Source organism: Grammomys surdaster, unplaced genomic scaffold (assembly GCF_004785775.1).
Source record: "Grammomys surdaster isolate TR1022 unplaced genomic scaffold, NIH_TR_1.0 100, whole genome shotgun sequence".
Classification (NCBI taxonomy): Eukaryota; Metazoa; Chordata; class Mammalia; order Rodentia; family Muridae; genus Grammomys; species Grammomys surdaster.
Genome location: NW_021604579.1, coordinates 1,249,782 through 1,263,517, shown reverse-complemented (window position 1 = coordinate 1,263,517; position 13,736 = coordinate 1,249,782). Strand labels below are relative to the sequence as shown.

Below are 13,736 nucleotides of genomic sequence, written 5' to 3'. Positions count from 1 at the left end.
GTGTTACCCTTGGCAGAAAACATACTACTAAAGGGGAAATCGCCCTTAGAATTGAATAATTTAACTAGAAACTTAGCCTCAGTATTAAATTAGCATTCTAGTTAATGATTTAAAATAATCCAACAAGACATAATATTAACACAAGAGAGAAACTTCCACTTAAGAATAGCAGCCAAAAGCCGGGCAGTGGTGGCACACACCTTTAGTCCCAGCTCTTGGAGGCAGAGGCAGGCGGATTTCTGAGTTCGAGGCCAGCCTGATCTACAAAGTGAGTTCCAGGACAGCCAGGGCTATACAGAGAAACTCTGTCTCGAAAAAACAAAACAAAACAAAACTAGGAGCCAAAGGGGTGAGGTGAACTTACAAATATCCACCCTACATATAGAAAATATCTGACCAAAATATGTTCCATAAAAAATTAAAAATCATAAAAGGAGGCACTGAGATAATGGCTTAGTCAATAAAATGCTTGTTGCTCAAACATGAGAATCTGGCTTCAGATTCCCTAGCACCTAAATGAAAACCAAGTGAGACAGCCTGAGCCTGTAGCCAGACATGAAGGTGGAAGATAATAGAGAAACATCCTGATGTCGGCCTCTAACTTCCACATGCATACGGTCAGGAAGCACACACACATGCAGTAAGAAAAGAACAACTGAGGAAGACATCTGACACTGACATCCAGCCTATACATGCATACTTACACATGTACACAAACATAAATATGTGCACATGCAATATACCACTTACACAAAACATAAAAAGAAAACTTCAGAAATACAAACTTCTGTTCTTCAAAAGCCATACCCAAAATCTGTAGAAGACTCAGGAGAGAAACAAATGAAATAAAGGCTAAGAGAACACAACAAATAAATAAAATAATCCTTTGAAAAGATTAACAAGCCTTAACTAAAGAAAGAGTGATGGCCTAGATAAAACTCCAGATGAAAGTAGAAACATCACAACTTAGAGTAAAAAATTTAAAGGGTCTACAAATTATTTTTGAAAAAAAAAAAAGGAAATTCTAGTAAAATAGAAAAATTTCAAGACCTGTAGAGCCTACCAAAGTTGAACCAAGAAGATACAAAAAAACCGAATGGGGCTCTAGAAAGATGGCTCAGGAGATAAGAGCACTTGTATGAGGGTCCACATGGAAAGCCATGCATGCCTGTAATCCTGCACTGTGCATCTCTGTGGCTGGCAGCCTGCCGGCCTAGCCTCAGGTTCAGTGAGAGACTGTCTCAAGAAAATAGGTGAATGATACAGCAGGACACCCACTGGCCTCCTCTGGCCTTTGCATGGATGTGTGCTTACACATATGCACTTACTTTACACCTCCACATACCTGTGCACATCATTAATAAAAAAATCTCACTAAATAAAAGCCCAGGACCAAATTGTTGCTGAATTTAATGCAGCCTTTAAATTTTTCTTTTTTTTCGTGTGTGTGTGTGTGTGTGTGTGTGTGTGTGTGTGTGTGTGTGTGTATGAATGTATGTATGCCAAGTTGGCCTCAAACACTATATATAGCTGAGGATGACCTTGAACTTCTGATCCTCCTGCATCCACAGCCTAGTTTATGCAATATTGGGAGTTAAATCCCAGGACTTTGTACACAGTAGGCAAGCACTCTATTGACTGAGCCATATCCCAATCTACTGAATTTATTCAAACTTTTAAAGATCTAACACTAATGCATCTCAAATCATGAAAGAAAGTGAGGATGATTGTGTGGATGTCTATAACAGGGAAACAAGGATGCGATGTAAAGAATAGCAAGTCATACTGTGTTATCATAGGTTAGCTACGGAGGACCACGAGACTCACGATGAGCTTGTTACGTTATCCAGGGTGTTCCCCAAACCCATCTCCACCCAACCTAAAAGGGGGGACTTCTGCCCCTAGACCAAGCAGAGAGGGGCCACCCAGAACCCTCTCTGACTGGCGATCTGAATTCTTGCTTAGGCTGCGAGGCTAAGCACTGCAAGGAAATATAAATAAAAGATAAAAATATCTATCTGGGTTCCCTGAGGGACAAGCCTGACTGCATAGGGGTTGATGTCAAAAGTATCCCCTCTCCAGGAAAAAGACATCGGACGGGTATGGTCCTCATGCCTCACTGGACGACAGGGGGACTGGAGCCATTACAAGGTCCCCTTCAAATACTGGAGGTCAGGCTTCTATCCCTGCCTTCACAAGTTTAGAATTGCCACAGCCCTTCTATACTTAGAGAAGGGAGGAGATGTCAGGGGCAGCCCTGCTTACACACTGAAGGCCTAAAATTAGCAATAGGCCTATCATACATGTATACTAACACCAAGTCTTGGGTCTCAGTGGAAAAACATTGAAACAGATGGCTATAAACTAATGTCAACAGGCAGCTTTTGTGGAAAATTACAAGCCTGAGTAGTCATAGACCTTGTAAATAGGTAGCCTTGGCAGACAATACCAACTTAGATAAGGACAAGCGAGTCATAGGCAGAGTCATAGTGACTTGTCCCCTGAACCTTCACCCAGCCGATACCCGGTTCTGAAGATACCTGTATTCCCCCTGAACACCCACACTCTGGTGTCATTCCCTTCCCCACATCCTGCCCTTCTGTGTTTATAACCCCTGTGTGAATGAATTACGATTTGAGGAAAAAAAATTATATAAAAAAAGAAAAAGAAAATGTTATAATGTTATCTAGTACCTGTGTGCTGAGTTTTAATGATTAGAAATCAACTGAAATGGAGAGACCCTTCTCTGCCTATTCTGTTCAGCCTGAAATACCTGTTACCACCAAGCCTGACACACAACAAAATAAAACCATGGAACAATAAGCCCTGATGGACAAATGCAAATACCCTCAAGAAAATACTTGCAAATTAGAACCAAAGGCTTTTCAGAAAGATCCTACACCATGTTCAAGTTGGTTTGTTTCCAGGGATATAAGAATGGTTCAGAATATGTAAATCAAATACTTATTATACATAATATGTTACATACATGGAATGAATTATAAAAATCATGATCATCTCAATAGGTGCAGAAACAGTAGCATAACATTTAACATTCTTCATTATAAAAGTCCTGAACATATTAGGTATAGAAGAATTGTATGTTAACATAATAAAGCTTGTACCTGACAGACATTTAGGCAGCATCCTACTGAATGAGGTAAATGGAAAGCATTTTTTCCCAGGTAAGAATCAGAAACTATCCTGCTGTTGTGGTTTATATTGCTCTCAGAAGTCTTATTAAAGTTTAGTATTGCCACACCTCTTATGTAGTATGATACTAGAGATTTTAACCAGAGCACTTAGGAAGAGACAGAAAAAAAAGTCAATTATCCTACTCCTTGCAGATGATGTAATTGTGCCAGAAGTGAGGGGACAGAGGCATAATTCCACACTGTTGCTCTCAGCAGCCCGTGGAGTTCCCTAATCTTTTACAGACCTTGACTCAAAACAAACTGAGGTTCCTGGCTTTGATACAGAAAAGAATTTCAGAATTGAGCATTATGAAACAGTTGTTCATTTTTATTATTAAATGAGGTTTAATCTATACTTTATTATGAGACAGACATACCTAAGTGTGGGTATAGACTTAACAAGGGAAAGTTGTAATAAATTTTCTTAACATTAGCTATATGTATTATCCAAAGAGGAAACAATGCAAATATCTATCAATGATAAGTAAGCAAGATGGAATATGTCCATACAAGGTTAATTAATAGTTTTGGGGGGGTCTTTGCAGAGAGGGAATGGAAAAAGCTCTTAACAATGATGGTGAAGATGTTATAAAAATAGGTATGATATTTTGTTGCGGGTAATATTTTAAAAACGGTGCCCAGTCCAGCTTATCCCCAACTAGAAACGGCCAGAGGTCAAGAGAGGCGCCATGCTCCCGCCACTGCTTGGCTCAGATTGCAGCTCTGGCCAGCCAGAAACACCAGCCCTGGCACCCATGATACACCAGTGTGGTGGCTGGCTCTGCCAATCCACCACACTGTCCACAGGCGTGGCTGAGCCCGATAATACCTGCCATCCTCACGGTACCCGGTAGAAATGAGACGGTACCCAGTAGAAATGAGACTCTTAATGTTTATATATTATCCAGTATTTATATATTTGGAAATGCTCAATTAGCAAGATACCCATACAATTAGAGTTGTTACCCAATACCTAACCTTTTGATATAAATTGTTACCCAGGACTGCTCTGGGCCCATGCATAGTTCTCCATAGCTGCTCGACTCCTCCTTCTCTTGCTAGCTCCTCCTCTTCCTTCTCCTCTTCCTCTCCTTCTCTCTCTTTGCTCCTCCCACATTAGCTCCTCCTCCCATCAGCTCCACTGCAAAGGATGTAGCAGTAGCAGAAAACCATCCCACTATAGTATTTATACAACTATGCATATGCTAAAAAGCATTGAGTCATATGCTGTAAAGGAGTTAGTTTTGATGTATGGGTCACACATAAACCTACTCTAGTCATTAGAAGTTTATTCAAGAGAAAAGAAAATGATTGCCAAGTGTAGTGCTGTACATCTATAATCCCTGCACTTGGAAGGATGAGGAGGCAGCAGGAGCACAGTAATTAGAGGCCTGTCTGAGCAACATAGTGAGATCCAGGTATAGCTGGACTGTGGTTGAGACACTTATCTCAATAAGTGGGAGTAGGTAGGTAAAAGGGTTTCTGTACTAACATATACAGAAGGTATTTTTGTTGTTGTTACCTAGACAATACAATATCAACATTTATATTAGTTATAAGTAAGTACAGATGCCAAGAGCATGGCATAGTAGCATAGGCTGTAATCCCAGCACTCAAGAGGATCGTGAATTCTAGAACAGACTGGACTGCAGAGTGAGACTGAATCAAGAAAACAAAACAAAATGTCTATGGGAAGATGTTCATAGGCTACACACAGACACCACACCGTTTGGGGTTTGGCCATCTGCTTGAATATAAAGTGGCAGCCTGGAGTTAATCCCTCATAGACATTAATGAACTATTGTATATTTTCATACAAGAATTTGTTTATGAATATACATAGCCACATGTTTATAAGAGACAAAAACTAGAACTAAATTAAACGGTCTCTTACTCAGCAACAAAAGGAAATGTAAATCAGATCCAGGGCCATTAAATTTTAAAAATCATAAATATTTAAGATCTCAGATTTTGGAATATTTTTTTATAAAGTATCTTATGGATATAACCCATCTAAGCATGCAATTTATTATTGTTTCTTACATACCTTATGCCTAGGGTCTAAAAGTAATTGTTATACAATATTTTAATAGTCTGTATTTTGACTTCAACACATCATATAATGCCAAGTACAGAATTTTCTTGTACCAACAGGTCAGTCACAAAGTTTCTCAGTTTGAATGTCATAATTTCAGATTAGGTATACTTCACTTATATATATTAATACTGAGAATACCAGCATAGTTATATTGACTAAAAAATTAATAATAAAAACAGTACTCCTCCAAGATTCCATCTAAGACTAGAAGGGGAGGGACTAGAGAAGGAAACTATACTGAAGCCTGTGAGAACTTGAAGAGAATGCCATGTTCATTATTTTGATCATAATGGTGCGTTCAGAGGTACGTGGAGTACATGTGATACCGTGTCAAGACGTACCAAAGTGTGTAGTTTATGTCAGTATGTTAGTTGATTTAATATTAAAATAAAAAATTAACCTCTAACAGTCTGTATGGTAGATGTAGAAAAAATGAATGATCACCAGACATCATCAGACACTCCTACCATTTCTTGTACTGGTAATGAGTTAATATTTGATATGTCACAGGAAAGTAACTTCTTTCCTTCATTGTACTTTCTCATGCTTCATTTGTATAAACCCTTTCCTAAGTGTTAGGGAATCAGCAAGGCTGGTTATCCTTGGCCCAACTATAACCAGTTTGAATCCAAATGCTTGTATTTTCAAGTTCCATCCCCTTAGCATTTCCTATTGACATGCAGTTTATCCATAGTCTGCCTTGTTCTCCTCAGTCCTACACACCTCCAAGCAATGAGTTCAAGATCAGCATGAAATTGGAAGCACAGGATCCTAGGAACACCACATCCACCTGTATTGCCACAGTAGTTGGACTGACAGGTGCACGGCTTCGTCTACGCCTTGATGGCAGTGACAACAAGAATGACTTCTGGAGACTGGTTGACTCTTCTGAAATCCAGCCAATTGGAAACTGTGAGAAGAATGGCGGTATGCTGCAGCCCCCTCTAGGTGAGGAACTAGAGCCCTGTTTTCCCTGGTCAATCAGCTAGCTTCCAAAAAATATACATTGTACTATGGAAAAGTCTGCAACTCATCCCTACTCTTTCTTTCTCATAGAGTAGTTTCCCTGAAAGGCCACCTAAAATAAAAAGACTTATCTTTACCTTAGTGTAGGGTGTCTAGTCCTCACACACCCTGTTTAACTTAACAAGAGACCATACTCTTCCCATTCATGCCAGTGCTTATGTATCCTGAAAGAGAAAAACGGAAGGGGATTGCTCCATTTAACCTACTTCAGAAAATGTAAAAGGGAGGGAGGGAGGTAAGGAGGGAGGGAGGGGGGAGGGAGGGAGGGAGGGAGGGAAATAAACCTCTTATCAAACCCCAAAAAAGACAAGAGAGAAATTCACCTGGAGGAAAGGATACCTGTTAAAGAGTCTGTTACATCTTCTCCCAGTTCTTACTTGGCCCTTGAAATTTTCTCATTAAGGATCTATCTGTTCTTTTAGTTAAACTGATAGTCACACTTCTCTTTCAGATCATAGTCATTCTTTTTTTTTTCTCAATAATTGAGAAAATCAAGCCACCCCATCAGTTATTGACAGTTCCTATTGATTGTGGTGAGTCTTCATGAGAAAGAGTGATAAGTTATGGGTTCTGGGACATGTTCCTTTCAGGATGCTGAACTATATTAACTGTGCTTAGGAGAGATGTATCATTTGAAAGAGTTTAATATTTTCTTCCATGTAAAAAATTATGTGGGAAAATTTCAAGTATGTACAAAAGAAAACAACACACTTATGACAGTCTGTCTTCTGTTGTTACAATTATCATTGTGTACTCTTATTTTATCTGTACTTGATAGTTTCTGTCGTAAAGTACAAATATAGTACCACCTTATCATGAAACAGTATGTCTCTCTTATAGACAAGAATCTTTTTGAAACATAGCTATGCCTCAAAATCAGAGATCTACTTGCCTCTGTCTCCTGAGTGCTGAGACTAAAGGCATGAAATAAGCCAGGTTTATTTCTTAATACCATTAAATATTTGGTATTTAGAATTTGCTATTGCCACACTACCTTTACTTTTTCTGTCTTCCTTGGTCTGTCTCTCTTTTCACACTCCTTTGATCTCCTCACCACTTCTACTTATCTCTTCTTCCCTCTTTCTTCCGCTCTTTTCTTCCTCCTCTTCCTCCTCCTTCTCCTCCTCATCTCTCTTTCTTCCCTCTCTCTCATATCCTTCCCTCTCTTCACATCCTCTTCTATATTTCTTTCTCTTCCTCTCTCCCTCTTCCCCTCTATCGTTTCTCATCTTGAATTTCCTTGAATAAAGTTGGTTAGTATGAAGACAATATTATTTGGATTAATTTGTTTCTGGGTGGCTCTGTCACTAACTTAAGAAGTAAGGTTCATTTATCTGTAGGTGCGGACTTGCTTTTTAATTAATTGGGTTTGCAAATAATGTAAGTATATGCATTTTAAAGTAAAATTTGTGAAACAAAGTATCAAATTCCTCTCAGTGTAGTTTTTCCTTTTTGAATAGGTTACTACTTTCTTTAATTTTATTGTTTATTTTTCATTCAAAAGATATAGCCACAGACATAGGATATAGTTCAGAGATAGAACACTTGCATAGCATGCACAAGATCCTGGATACTGTACCTAACTGAAAAAGTAATATAAAAGCAAACAAAATATTTAGGTAAATATATGTGTGTACACACACACACATGTATATATATGACTGTTATATATTAATATGAATATATTTGTGCCAGAATATTATTGTTAATCGCTATAAAGAGAATTAAAGAGTAATAAAAATATGTATATATAGATATTTGCTTGTATATAATACATATACATTACATGTATGCTTATAAAAGCTAGCATACTTTACATACTTGTCTTAGCTTTATCTTTTTTGTTTACTGGTATGTGCTAAAGATAACTTTACAGTGAAATGGAATTATTCCTACTACTTCTTCTAGTTGCACAGTGCTATTTTATTGTGCTACTTTTGGATAACAGTTTATAAGCATCTTGTTGGGGATAGTTGGTGGAATGCTTGTCTTTCGTGCATGAATCTCCTGCACTTCAAAACAATAACAACAAAATGGCAATAACAAAAGGAGGCTATTGTATGGGCTGGAACTATAACTCAGTGGTAGCTAGCTTCTCACTTGCCTACCCTAGGGTATGAAGCCCTAGGGTTCATTCTCAACACAACAAAAGGAAGAACTTTAGTTCAGAGAATGTAGCTCAGTTGGTAGAGAGATTAACTAGCATGTGTGAGACTGAGAACCTCAGGTTCAACTGCATCACTGAATAAACTGAGTGCAGTGGTTCATGTTTATAATCCCAACACTCAGGAGATGGAGGTAATAGAACCAGAAGTTCAAGGTCATCCTTGTCTGCATAAGGATTTCAAGGCCAGCCTGGGATTGGCTATGTCTCAAAGCAAACAATACAATAGAAACATTTTCAGAGATTATTAAAACTATGTACTCGGTGATGATAATAAGTATCTAAATAAAGTAATAAAAAATTCTCTATAAACCTGTATATCAAAAAAGAAAACAAAACAAACCATTGCAAACTCATACTTAAATATGACTTTGAGTTAAGAATACTACAAATTAAACTACACTTTCATGAGAATATGAAGCTCTGATATCAGCAGAGACCAGAATCAGCAGTTTATGCAGGCAGAAACTGTATAAAAAGGAAGAGCACTGGAGATCTAACACAGCCTAGAAAGAAATAGACCCTTATAGAGCAGAAGATATTCAAAACAAAGCCGAGATCCAGTGGACTCAGCTCTATGCTATTATATAATCAAGCAGGAGGATCTGAATTGATAGTGTGATGGACTAGAAAAAGAAGAACAATACTGGGGAGAAAAAAACGCTGTTGTGGGAGGGGAGACTTAATGTTGCAACAGTGAATGAGGAAGCAAAGAGCGGAATTTAAGTGTATGTAGAGCCTAAGAGAACAACAATCTAAAGACACCCTGGACTCCTCATCTCTTTCCAGAGAAGTCTGTCTTCTAAAGAAACTACATTTCATTATGGCAACTCAGAAACTAAGTTCCCTGCCAAAATAGAACCTCTGGATTTTATTGGTCTAGGAAAAATAGACACTTGAAAATGATCAGTCAATATCCATAAAAAGAAAGAAAAACAGGGCTGGAGAGATGGCTCAGCGGTTAAGAGCACTGGCTGTTCTTCCAGAGGTCCTGAGTTCAATTCCCAGCAACCACATGGTGGCTCACAACCATCTGTAATGCAAACTGATGCCTTCTTCTGGTGTGTCTGAAGATAGCTACAGTGTACTCATATAAATCAATAAAAAAAAATTAAAAAAAAAAAGAAAGAAAGAAAAACAGATGAGGGTAAAACTGCATCAGTTATTGAAAAATCTTGTTACCAAAACCAGTGACTAATCAGAAAGAAACTTGCACCACAGCCTAACTTGAGCTAAACAAGTACTGACAAGTAGAGAAAAATACCTTGACTCGCAGAGAAAATCACGCTAGAAATGTATGCTAGAAGATGTGAAATGGAATTGTCCAAACTTGGGAAACATTGATGAATCAAAATCAGCTCAATTAAAAATTCAGTTCCAAGATTACCAATGAGACAACAGATCCAAATAAAAACACTATAGGAATGTTGAGGAGAGAAGTAAAAACATCCAAGAGAATAAGATAGACTAGAAAAGATAAAACCCCATAGAAAGGACATGCTGGAACATAGAACATGGTCTGCATAGACTCACCTTGTGCTTGTGGGTAAAAGTAAAAAGTAAAGTAAAAAAAGACATAAATCTGTTTAAGGGGAGCTATTTTTACTTCCTGGGAAGTGTACTTCAGATTGGTCAACTCTGAAACATTATTCTCATAAAAACTATTAAATTTGAAGGAGAAGAAGGAGGAAGAGGAAGAAGAGGAAGAGGAAGAAGAGAGAAAGCCAAGTCTTTTTTTAAAAAATTATTTATTTACATTCCAGTCGTTGCCTACCTCAGTTCGCCCCCCCCCCACCACAGTTCCTCATCCCATTCCTTCTTCCCCTTACTTCCCCACGGGCCTCCCCCTTTACCTAGGGCGTCAAGCTCATTTTCTCCCACTGTGACCAGACCTGGCAAACCTACACTATATATGTGCCAGGGGCCTCAGACCAGCCCATGTATGCTGCCTGGTTGGTGGCTCAGTCTCTGGGCATTCCCTGGGTTCTGGGTACGTTGAGACTGCTGGTCTTCTATGGGGTCGCTCTCCCTTTCAACTAATTCAATCCTTCGCCTAATTCAACCACAGGGGTCCATGACTTGAGTCCAGTGGTGTCTGCTTCTGTCACAGTCAGCTGCTAGTAGACCTCTCTGAGGACAGCCATGCTAGGTTCCTGTCTGTAAGCACATCATAGTATAGTAGTGCCAGGCCTTGGTGTTCCCCCCACCCCATGAGATGGATACCAAGTTAGACCTACTTTCCTTCAGTCTTTTCTCTGTTTTTGTCCCTGCAGTTCTTTTAGACAGGAACAATTCTAGGTCAGAAATTTTGACTGTGTGTCAGTAACCCAGTCTCTTCACTTGAGACCCTGTCTACTGGATATAGACTCTTTGAATTCCCTCTCCCCAATGTTGGACATTTTGGCTAAGGTCACACTCCAATGAGTCCCCAGGTCTCTGGTACTTTCTAGAGGGTCCCTCCCTCCTCCCCAAGGCTGCTTATTTCCATTCATTCTCTTGGCCCTCTGGGCTTCTCTTGTGTCCCCCCTTTCTCCCCACCCCCCACCCCTTCCCACCCAGACCCCTTTCTTTCTCTGCCTCCTGTGATTATTTCCTCCCCTCTTCTAAGTGAGATTGAAGCCTCCTCTCTTGGGCCTTTCTGCTTGTTACACTTCTTATGGTCTGTGGGTTGTATCCTAGGTATTCTGTACTTTTTGGCTAATATCCACTTATCAGTGATTACCAACATACTGATGTCCATCCACTTGCCCACAAACTTCATGATCTTGTTTTAATAGCTGAGTAGTATTCCATTGTGTAAATGAACCATATTTTTTCCCATTTTTGTAGACTACATGGCTCAAAGATGGCAACCTTTTCCTTAGAACTTCTTTTATTATTGACCCATTCTTCTCAATATTGTGTTTAAACAGTGCTTCTGGAGCAGTAGGTCAAAAACTTGGATATTTACCAAAATCACTAAGGAGCTTTAAGTAATTTCTTTATGTGAGTTTTAGATTGGTAAGGTCAGAATTTGGGGCAGTAAAACTGATAGAGCCTATAAATCTCCCCTGAAGATTCCACTGTCCAAATTTGTGTGTCACTGGTTTAGAGCAGAACTAAACATGACAGAATAAACTGCTTTCTCAGCAACATTGGCTGCCATCTGATAGGTGTGTGTTATGCTATATGAAAGGGACTCTATGTATGGTCTATATTGTTGTTCAATCTTTTCATTTGCTATATAGCTTCCAGGGTCAGTGGAGAGATTTTTTTTCCAAAGATACAGTTATTGTTTATTGAACTTTATAGAAATTTGTAAACTTTTATGGATGAAAAGCAATCAAAATATTAGAGAGAAGAGGCTTTTACCATGGTGCCTTAAACACTTACTTTATAAAGGTAATTTTTAAAGTTTTCACTGACCTAGTGTGCAGCAAGAAAGACTCTTAGCATTGATAATGCAAGAAAAGTTTGTTGGACCACATCTGCACTTTTGGCCTACATCAAAGTCAGTCAAAACTCCTGTTGCCAGTGAAATCTGAGTTGCAGGTACAACAGGGAAGTAGATAGAGTCTTACCAGAACCAGGAGGAATCCTGGCAATCCTTCCCATATAGTTTCTTCCTGAGCACTTCTCCTCTAGGTCTGTTTCTTCTGACTTGAACTCTTGGGCTAAAACTTTGGTAACTTCAAAGCATGCTTGGAAAGTAGTGCTTTAGGTCAGCATCTTGTCTGGCAAATACAGAAATAGGAAAAGCAAAGGAAAGTCCATAGGACTAGTGAGTCAATGACACCTCTGTGTGCACATTTACATGCCAAGCTCTCAGGAGAGCCGAGGTTAGATGCCATGGAGTCATATTGATAGCCATAGTTTCTATTATTTCCCAAAGCTTGTTACAAAAGACATTGGTAATGGTAGAGTGGGGGTGAATCCACCTGCTACCTGCAGTGAGTAATGTTCTATGGCATGCCACCAGAGGATGCAAATTATAGAGTAGAGCTCTGTCGATTACATTTAAATCCATGATGTGATAATTCACTGAACAGCTGGACTCTACTTCTCCAGTGACTCCCACAACCTCAGGAACACCTGCAAACTCTTAGAATGGCTTCTTGAAGATTTTAAAACGATCCTAGCCAAGTGACCACAAAGCAGGCCGTGCCAGGACTGACTTAGCATTGTTTGGCCAAGAATAATTTGCTTTACCTTAATTTTAACTTCAAGTTGTTTCACTTGAAACATCATTAGTAAGCTTTAGTACATATGGCTTGTGTGATAATTAAATGGAATTAACACTGTGAACCAGCCATTAATTTCTGACACCCAAGCTCCTTTTCAATGTAAAACTCAGATCTATGACTTCAAGAGTATTGAAACAAATTTCCTATTCTCTCGCATTTGGATAGGGAGAGATCCACATCGCCTGGGAAATAGTGGAATAAGATATTACCTTGTCAACTTGTATATCTGGCCCTTCTATCCCTAAAGATGTTTGCTAGGAGGTAATGAAATAAAGAGCTATAAGATACAGGTCTAACAAACATTAGGCAGAGCTTGGTGAATTCTGCGGAATGGTGGAGGAAGGATTGTAGGAGACGGGGTGGGGGAGGGGGGGGGGGGGGGGAAGGTCAAGGAAACCACACAAAACCCCACAGAATCGACTAACATGGGCTCACAGAGACTGAACTGTGGAGACTGATGTAGGCCCTCTGCATAGGTGTAGCTTGGTCTCCTTGCAGGATTCCTAATAGTAGTAACAAAGGCTGTCTCTCTTTTCCCTGCTTTCAGGACCATGTTCCTCTTACTAGGTTGCCTCATCCAGTAACTATGAGGTAGAAGTACTTAATCCTATCGCAACTTGACATGCCATGTTTGGTTGATATCCCTGGGAGGCCTGCCCTTTTCTGAAGGGAAACAAAAGAGGAGTTAAGGAGGTGAGGGTGTGGTAGGAATGGGGACAGATGACTGCTGTGGGATCATGTAATACTGTAATCATAAATAGTTTTTTTAAGATAGGGCAAACCAGGATGTATTGAAATCTGTCCCTACTACACTAACGTGACCTTGGACAACCTACCACTCTATCTCCATTTCTTCTTCTATAAACCAGTGATAAGTGAGTTCCAGGACAGCCAGGACTATACAGAGAAACCCTGTCTCAAAAAAAACAAAAAACAAAACAAAAAAACAACCCAGCTCAAGCCAGATTAAAGAAAGAAATAAAGGAGGCAAGAATTATTTAATCATATAACCAAGAAGGCCAAGAAATTAC

At 39.3% G+C, this 13,736-nt stretch overlaps 1 protein-coding gene across 5 annotated transcripts in view; it reads left to right on the top strand.

Annotated features, from left to right (window-relative positions):
* Scmh1 (Scm polycomb group protein homolog 1) overlaps positions 1 to 13,736 on the top strand; it is a 112,247-nt gene that overhangs the window by 42,651 nt on the left and 55,860 nt on the right. For 3 of the 5 annotated variants that reach the window (XM_028784709.1, XM_028784711.1, XM_028784713.1), the window contains one exon: positions 6,006 to 6,240. In XM_028784709.1, the coding sequence (XP_028640542.1) occupies positions 6,006 to 6,240 (235 nt within the window). Of the gene's footprint in view, positions 1 to 5,986; positions 6,241 to 10,891; positions 10,907 to 13,736 lie in introns of those variants that run through there. The other 2 variants (XM_028784731.1, XM_028784721.1) reach the window with 2 other exon arrangements.